This window comes from Aspergillus flavus, chromosome 6, assembly GCF_009017415.1.
Source record: "Aspergillus flavus chromosome 6, complete sequence".
In the NCBI taxonomy this organism is placed as follows: domain Eukaryota; kingdom Fungi; phylum Ascomycota; class Eurotiomycetes; order Eurotiales; family Aspergillaceae; genus Aspergillus; species Aspergillus flavus.
In genome coordinates, this window is record NC_092410.1 from 3,723,282 (window position 1) to 3,731,468 (window position 8,187).

The following is an 8,187-nucleotide window of genomic DNA, read 5'->3' on the forward strand; positions in this document are numbered from 1 at the left end:
ATCTCAAGAATTCCTTTTTATTGAATCCTTGTAATGATCGACATGATCTTGTAAACGTACGCAGTGTCAAGATCAAGGGCTAAGAAATCTCAATTTTGAAACGTTGGTAGCTTGGTATATGGGGTAGTTGCGTTGCTATATATCTTGGCGGACGGAGCTCTCCACGTAATGGATTGTCCTCCGTATGGTAGTTAGGTATTGCAGAAGCTAAGATTTGCCTAGGCGCGTGTGTGAATTTAAGTTGTTTCTTATTTAGTGCATTCTTGATGAAAGCATTAGCAGGTGAGGAAAGTTATTCTCCTTGTCGGGTTTACGGAGTAAACGGTTTCTATAGATTGATAAGATTGATCACGAGAACGGAAAGACATCCGCCTATTATCTGCAAGACAGGGAAGGAATGGGCCAGTGAGAGAGATGATAGTTTTTAATCTTAATCTTAATTTCTTTGGGTGCCTAAGTAGACCCTGAAAGTCCAAGTTGACAATTAGAGAGGCATTATTGGCTTTTTCTATAGTGTTGATTATGAATTTATGACAGGACTCGGCCATTGCAAGGCGTAAGGAATAGTAATGAAGAGCCCATCATAGGGCGGTGGAGTCGAGAACGCCGCAGTTCGGAGGCGGAGAGTCGTCAGCACATATCGGGATTGTATCTGCCGGACCGGATTACAATGGTTGCGTTGAAGCACACGACAGGATGGGAGGAACGTCATTACAGTTAGAAAGTGATTGATTTCCTCATTTCCTTCTCCTCGGGCCAAACTATGGGCGCGCCACACCACGGTCACAAAGAACATAGTGTCCTGACTTTGGCGGTCTTTGTTGACCTACACTATTTTACTGCCACTATTAACAATTAGTACTGAATTGGACTTACGTACCCGGCCTGATGCCGCTGACGCACCCCCTGCGGTGGAGGGCCCATCCATCACCAACGCCCGGATCCTCATCCAACCTCCGTTGTTCCATAGGTAGGTTTCGAGTAGGGCGTCCCGGCTTTGTTCTATCTTTTCGGTCTCAGCTGCGCGTTCTGCGCACATCGGCCACCTCGTTTCCCTCGCGCCATAAGAACTCCGCCAGATCCCTCATCCCTTTTAACTCTGTCAATGCTTCTCGCCTCCCACCCCCTTCCTTAACCACCACGACTACTATTAACACACCCCTACATCTGATGGCGACGCAAACCAGAAGCCATGGTGGCCACGGCGGTCACCATCACCATCACCACGGCGGCAATGTGTACCTGACTTCCACAAACAAGAACGACGCCGGCGTTCGGATTACGCGGATCGGCCTGGTCGCCAACCTTGCGATGGCAATTGGCAAATTTATCGGAGGCTACGTCTTCCACTCGCAAGCGTTGATCGCCGACGCCTACCACGCCCTTACAGATCTCGTTTCGGACATCCTCACGCTGGGGACAGTCGCTTGGTCGCTCAAGCCCCCATCTGAAAGGTTCCCGAACGGCTACGGAAAGATTGAGAGCATCGGCGCGTTGGGTGTGAGTGGGCTATTGCTCTGTGGAGGCGTTTTTATGGGCCTGAACTCCGGTCAAGTTCTGTTGGACCAGTTCTACCCCCAGGCGGCGGAGGCGATCTCTCACTTGGGACACGGCCATTCGCATAGTCACGGAATCGACATTCATGGCCCCAGCATTCATGCCGCATGGTTGGCTGCTGGGTCCATTGTGGTAAAGGAATGGCTGTACCACGCAAGTGAGTACCTTGGGGTTGCCCTTCGATCTTATCCGAGAGCTAACGGTTATTGTGTAATGTAACAGCTATGAAAGTCGCCAATGAGCGCAAGTCGTCTGTTTTAGCCTCGAACGCTATCCACCACCGCATTGATTCCCTGACCAGCATTGTCGCTCTGTTCACCATTGGCGGCACGTACTTATTTAAAGACGCCTCTTGGCTAGATCCTGTGGGTGGACTCCTTATCTCATTGATGGTCATCAAAGCCGGATGGGGAAATACATGCTCGTCACTTCTGGAGCTGGCCGATACTGCCGTGGACGATGAGATCAAGGAATCGGTGCAGAAGGCCGCTTCTAAGGCGCTCGCGAAATTGCAGGATAACAATGCGATTAAGATCCGCGACGTTCAGGGTATGAAATCTGGTCAGAACTATCTCATGGATATTGAACTGGCAGTGCCGGGAGCATGGCCCATCAATCGATCTCGGGAAATCGAGGAAATTGTCAGAACAGCCATCGGAGCGGGCGTCCGCGGCGTTAAGCGAGTCAAAGTGCGATTTATCCCCCTCGAGCATGAAGAGTTGAATTTCTCCGAAGAGTTCATCCCTGCCGAAGTTGCATCCCAAGCCAACCCGGAACCGGAGGATGGTGACGCGGACTGTGAAGCGCACGGGCATGATCATGGGCATGATGTGCACGAACATGATGCTCGCAAGAGGCGTTAAGGAGGCATCTTTATTTTTTGCTTTATATTATTTTGCATGTGTTGCTTTGTATCGAGCCTGTTGAAGCTCTTGTGTGTTTGCATAGTTCGTGTCCCGTTTTGCACATTGGACCTCGAAGGATCATGTGATACCCCATAAATACACTGACTGGAGATGATATCTCCATGCCCTATTTATTTGCTGGTGAAGATTGTGGCCGGTGAAAGTTAGATCACACGGAGGAAGGGATTATTTGGAAGGTGTGAAGAAACGATTGGATGTAGGGGAGGGAAGAAGTCGATAGAGGAGGACGCCAGCCATGGCTGGCAAACCATGTACAGTATGTACATATATTGGCTGAATAGAATCTACAGCACATACTGTGGGCTTCTTGTGAACCGTCCAGATCTTCTCTGGAGACGTTGATTGTACAGTAGAAGTAGCTTTCGGTACTCGTGTGGGCAACTCAGTGGAAGTAACGCCCATCAATCCCTCCGTACTATATCCCGCCACTGCATCCAGTGTATGCGGAGCGAATCCCATTGGACGGATGTTTTAAGCAATGATATTCAGGCGCCATGTGACCAATTGACCAATATGATGACTACTCCTTATCTCATGCTTATATCACTTTCCAGTTGGCATTGTTGTGTTACAAGTTTCTTCCTGAAGTCGCCAGATACACCCTCTTGTGGCGTACTCTAGACCTATCATGCTGGACCCCAGTATCATCTTATTTGCTGTGGCAAGGACAGCAGAAGTACATATGACGTGGACACAGGTCATACGCTTCCGTTTCAAAATCTGATATAGCCAGAGAATAAGTTTCCAACCTAGATATTGCGGTGACGTTTCCATTGTAGACCGACTTTACAAAATGTATGTGACAAGCCAATCAACTCAGCAGGAGTTGATAACAACATGTTTAATTTGAAAAATTAGCCATGAAAAAAGTGAAATGAAGAACGGCAAAAACAACAATATCTGAGATTCCTTATCGTAATGGCTAATTGTTTGAGAAAAATCAGCCAAGCAGTTCTCGACTGGTCTTGGGTTGTTCACGAGGTACGATCGCAGCGTCCACGTGAACCAGGCTAAAAGCGTTCTAGACGTTCGATCGTGACGAATATAGATTAAATCTAGAGCAGAAAGTAAGCAACTCGCAATAAGGGTCCCCCTGTCTAGTGTGGAAGATCGAATTTAACAGAGCCCTTTCACCATTCATCGGGTAAATTGGGTAAATTCCCGGTGGTGGTGAAGTGGGTCTATAAATAAAAAAGATGTGCAAAAAATTATACTAGTTGCAGGTGATCTCTTTCTTTTTGACATCACGATGTGCAATTGGGGTTCAATGGCTGGAGAACAAGCAAAAAAGCATGCCAGAATCAAAAGTACGGAGGACGCAGTGGGTAACTGATTGGCTCTCTGGGGTAATTTTCGATTGTAATGGAGAAAAATTCAGAATGTATTGCAAAAGTGGGTTCTGAAGTGGCCAAAGTGGGAAGGAGAAGGGGGGATAAATTGCGGGTTGAATTGGGGAATGTTCGCAATCGGAGATCACGATAGAAGATGGAGTAATGAAAAAGACATGCCATTTAATGACCCAATTTTTATGCTTGCCCGTGGGACTCTTATTTAACACTGTTCTCTCTTTCTTTATCCTCGTTGCGCCCCGTCGTTGTTCATCTTTCTTCTTTTCTTATCCTTTGTTCTCTTATCGGTGTGACTACTTACTTATCGACGTCATCTCCCACCGCATATTCACCGTCTGTCATTGACAAACTTTGTCACACAATTGAACTGAATTTAATGACTTGAAGACCTCCACTACACAACAGAGAGATAGAAAAGAGAATTGCACAATCCCTGTCACAATGCAAGGCCCATTGTACATCGGTTTCGACCTTTCCACCCAACAACTCAAAGCTCTAGTCGTCAACTCCGACCTGAAAGTCGTCTACGTCTCCAAATTCGACTTTGACGCTGACTCCCGCGGATTCCCTATCAAAAAAGGTGTTATCACCAATGAAGCCGAGCATGAAGTCTATGCCCCTGTGGCATTGTGGCTCCAGGCCCTGGACGGCGTCCTCGAGGGTCTGAAGAAGCAAGGCTTGGATTTCGCCCGTGTGAAGGGCATCAGCGGTGCTGGACAGCAGCACGGGAGTGTGTACTGGGGACAGGATGCGGAGCGTCTCCTCAAGGAATTGGACTCTGGCAAGTCCCTGGAGGACCAGCTGAGCGGGGCCTTCTCCCATCCATATAGTCCCAACTGGCAGGATTCCAGTACGCAGAAGGAGTGTGATGAGTTTGATGCCTTCCTGGGCGGCGCGGATAAGTTGGCTAATGCTACAGGAAGCAAGGCACATCATGTACGTTTGTTATTGCCCTCTACTTCTCTCCCTTTCTTTACTTTCCGAAAATTCCGGTTACGAGCGCTATACTAATGATCATTCCTTTGGTAGAGATTCACCGGCCCCCAGATTCTGCGCTTCCAGAGAAAATACCCCGAGGTATACAAGAAGACCTCGCGAATCTCACTCGTCTCCTCCTTCCTTGCATCCCTTTTCCTGGGCCACATCGCCCCCTTGGATATCTCAGACGCCTGCGGCATGAACCTCTGGAACATCAAGCAAGGTGCCTACGACGAGAAGCTCCTGCAACTCTGCGCCGGCCCCTCCGGCGTGGAAGACCTCAAGCGCAAGCTCGGTGCCGTCCCCGAAGATGGAGGTATCAACCTAGGCCAGATCGACCGCTACTACATAGAACGCTACGGCTTCAGCTCAGACTGCACCATCATCCCCGCAACAGGCGACAACCCAGCCACCATCCTGGCTCTGCCACTGCGTCCCTCCGACGCAATGGTTTCCCTGGGAACCTCCACCACCTTCCTTATGTCCACTCCCAACTACATGCCCGACCCAGCCACACATTTCTTCAATCATCCCACCACAGCAGGCCTGTACATGTTCATGCTTTGCTACAAGAATGGCGGCCTAGCTCGAGAACATATCCGTGATGCCATCAACGATAAACTAGGCATGGCCGGGGACAAAGACCCGTGGGCTAACTTCGATAAGATCACACTGGAAACGGCACCTATGGGTCAGAAGAAGGATTCTGATCCAATGAAGATGGGCCTCTTTTTCCCTCGGCCGGAGATCGTCCCGAATCTGCGGGCTGGACAGTGGCGGTTTGATTATAACCCTGCTGACGGCAGTCTGCATGAGACGAATGGTGGGTGGAACAAGCCTGCCGATGAGGCTCGTGCTATCGTCGAGAGCCAGTTCCTTTCTCTTCGCTTGCGCTCTCGTGGTCTTACCGCTAGTCCCGGACAGGGTATGCCCGCTCAGCCGCGACGGGTGTATCTCGTCGGTGGTGGATCGAAGAATAAGGCTATTGCCAAGGTGGCAGGTGAGATCCTTGGTGGAAGTGATGGAGTGTATAAGCTAGAGATTGGCGATAATGCCTGTGCGCTAGGAGCGGCCTACAAGGCCGTCTGGGCATTGGAGAGGAAAGATGGACAGACATTTGAGGATCTGATTGGACAACGGTGGCGGGAGGAGGACTTCATCGAGAAGATTGCAGATGGATACCAGAAGGGCGTCTTTGAGAAGTACGGGGCTGCCCTTGAGGGATTCGAGAAGATGGAATTGCAGGTCCTGAAACAGGAGGGTGAGACGCGGTGATATCTCTCGCTCCTCTTCCGTTGTAGAAAAAGCATCTATGGATATCTTCATGAAAATATTGCCTTTAATGACTCTGCGATCTTGGATGGTTTGGATTGGATTCTATTTTCCGGTTTGGATTCAGCTAGTACCCTATATAGTTCGGTTATACATATAAAAGTGAATGATATGATAATATATTCTCAGTGTCCTTCATTTCTATTTGCTAACTATCTTATCTTAAAAACATCCGCATCATCTCTCATGAATAACCTGAAGTCTACACACAAATGCATTGCCTCCATATAGAAAGTAGAAAGTCAAGACGGTAATCAAACCTCCCGACGTGCATAAGGTATCTGTTGAGCTCCGACGATAGGTACCAACCAATCAACCAACTAACACCCTCAGCCCCATCCCTGTCTGCTACCTCGACCATTACCTCCTTTCTTTCCTTTTTTTAAAAACGAGATATTTTATATGGGATATCGGAAAGTCCTTTTGTTTTTCTTTTCTGCACTCTGTTGAAGACAAAGGCAGTAATCAACGCCTGGGTTATGCAAGTATGCATCGCGAACTATATACCTTTCTTTTTTCTTTTTCTTGAGTTTGCTTTTCCTGGGAAAATAATAGAGGAATTGCCGGCGACAGAGCTATCAGTGTAAAGGATCACATGAGAACATCAGTCATCAAACCAAACCGTGGGGGAATCTAAGAGGAAGAAAAACAGTGAGAATGATCGAGGAGCATAAGGGAAAAGAAAGAATATGAAATGCAAAAGGATCATGCGCTCAATCGCTGGATAAAAGACTAGGGTTGTTGTTAGCTGGAGGTCTTTTTAAGTCAACCGCTACCTGGGTGTACATACCGGGAAGAACTGCCGGAATCCCTTCAAGTCTAGCTGGCCTAATGCGTTCAAGAACTCCTCTATGAGTTCACCACCCATTCCCATGCCGGGCAATTCTTGGTCACGAAGGTACTGGATATACTCCATGCCGGTCTTGCAATAAATGGTGCGCTGCAATCCTCCAGCTTCGGCGAGAACCTGCTTGGCCTGTGCGTCTTTGGGATTGAAGGATGGGGTGGCGGGAAGTGCCCAACACAAGGGCGACATTCGGCTGATCATGAACTGGGCGAATCCGGGGAGAGCAACCTGCTGGGAGGCGCCATTCGTCGCCTCCGGTGCGATGTCAGGACCGCCCCAGGAGCTGCCCATCTTGGAGAGTACAGAGAATGCCATCTTCGCGGTGGTAAAATCCTCGATGTCTTTGGCGAAGTGTTCGATGGTTGTGATGACGGTATCGAACATGGGTTGGTTTCCTGATTATGTTAGTCTCTGTTTTCAACCCGTGGCGGAAGGGATGAGACTCACTCTCGCTGATGATCACGGCACCCAAATCATTATTCAAGACCGCCAATAAGAAATTCAAGTACTCCCGCTTCAACTCCGCAAGCTGAATCTCGTCGTCGGTACCGGTAGTGGGATCGGCAATGCCGGTGAACACCCGTTGTAGGAAAGGCGTCAACAGTGTATCGAGTATCGCGTAGATTTCGCCCTTGAACCCGAAGATGACTTGGTCCAAAAGACGTAAGAAAAGAGCCATTTCATCCCGAGTGGAAGTCTGGGTTAGTAGGCCATCGATCCATCTCGGGAGCTGTGGGAGAATTCGAGAGCCAAGGACACCAATGAGTCTAGAAAAGGCGAATCGGGCGGCTGTCCTGATATTGAAAGAAGTCTTAAGGGACTCAAGAGCAACAAGAGTAGCCTCAGACACCTGCAAGAATGCCTCAGAAACCTCAGGCGCGGGTAGCGAGGTCGGGGAACTGGTTCCTGGCATCCAATCCGAGAAGCCTTTTGCCAATGTTCCAAGGGCCATAATATCGTGATGTATTTGTAACAAAGCCCTCTCGTCGTTGGACTTCGCCGGCGCCAGATTTTTCTCCATGTCCATGAACACAGGGTTTAGTACTGACTGCGCATACAGGACCTGCTTGTCGGCAGCGACAGTCGGGGTGGAACAAATAATGCCAACGGCTTCGAATAGGTAAAGCTGGCTGTTGAAAACAGCATCTGCGGACCCTTCATGATCCTCCGACGACATTTCATCACCGTCAGCGCCTTC

The 8,187-nt window shown here is 49.0% G+C and overlaps 2 protein-coding genes across 2 annotated transcripts; both read left to right on the forward strand.

Moving 5' to 3' along the window:
• Nucleotides 1-888: 888 nt before the first annotated feature.
• On the forward strand, nucleotides 889-2,420 carry F9C07_11563 (putative cation efflux family protein; the record flags this gene model as incomplete). Its single annotated transcript, XM_041294172.1, has 2 exons — nucleotides 889-1,714; nucleotides 1,780-2,420. 2 exons carry the CDS (start codon nucleotides 889-891, stop codon nucleotides 2,418-2,420), a joined length of 1,467 nt encoding a protein of 488 aa, XP_041148594.1.
• Nucleotides 2,421-4,273: 1,853 nt separating this feature from the next.
• Nucleotides 4,274-6,085, forward strand: F9C07_11562 (putative D-xylulose kinase A; the record flags this gene model as incomplete). The annotated part of the gene is made up of 2 exons (XM_041294171.1): nucleotides 4,274-4,768; nucleotides 4,862-6,085. 2 exons carry the CDS (start codon nucleotides 4,274-4,276, stop codon nucleotides 6,083-6,085), a joined length of 1,719 nt encoding a protein of 572 aa, XP_041148593.1.
• Between the last annotated feature and the right edge of the window lie 2,102 nt (nucleotides 6,086-8,187).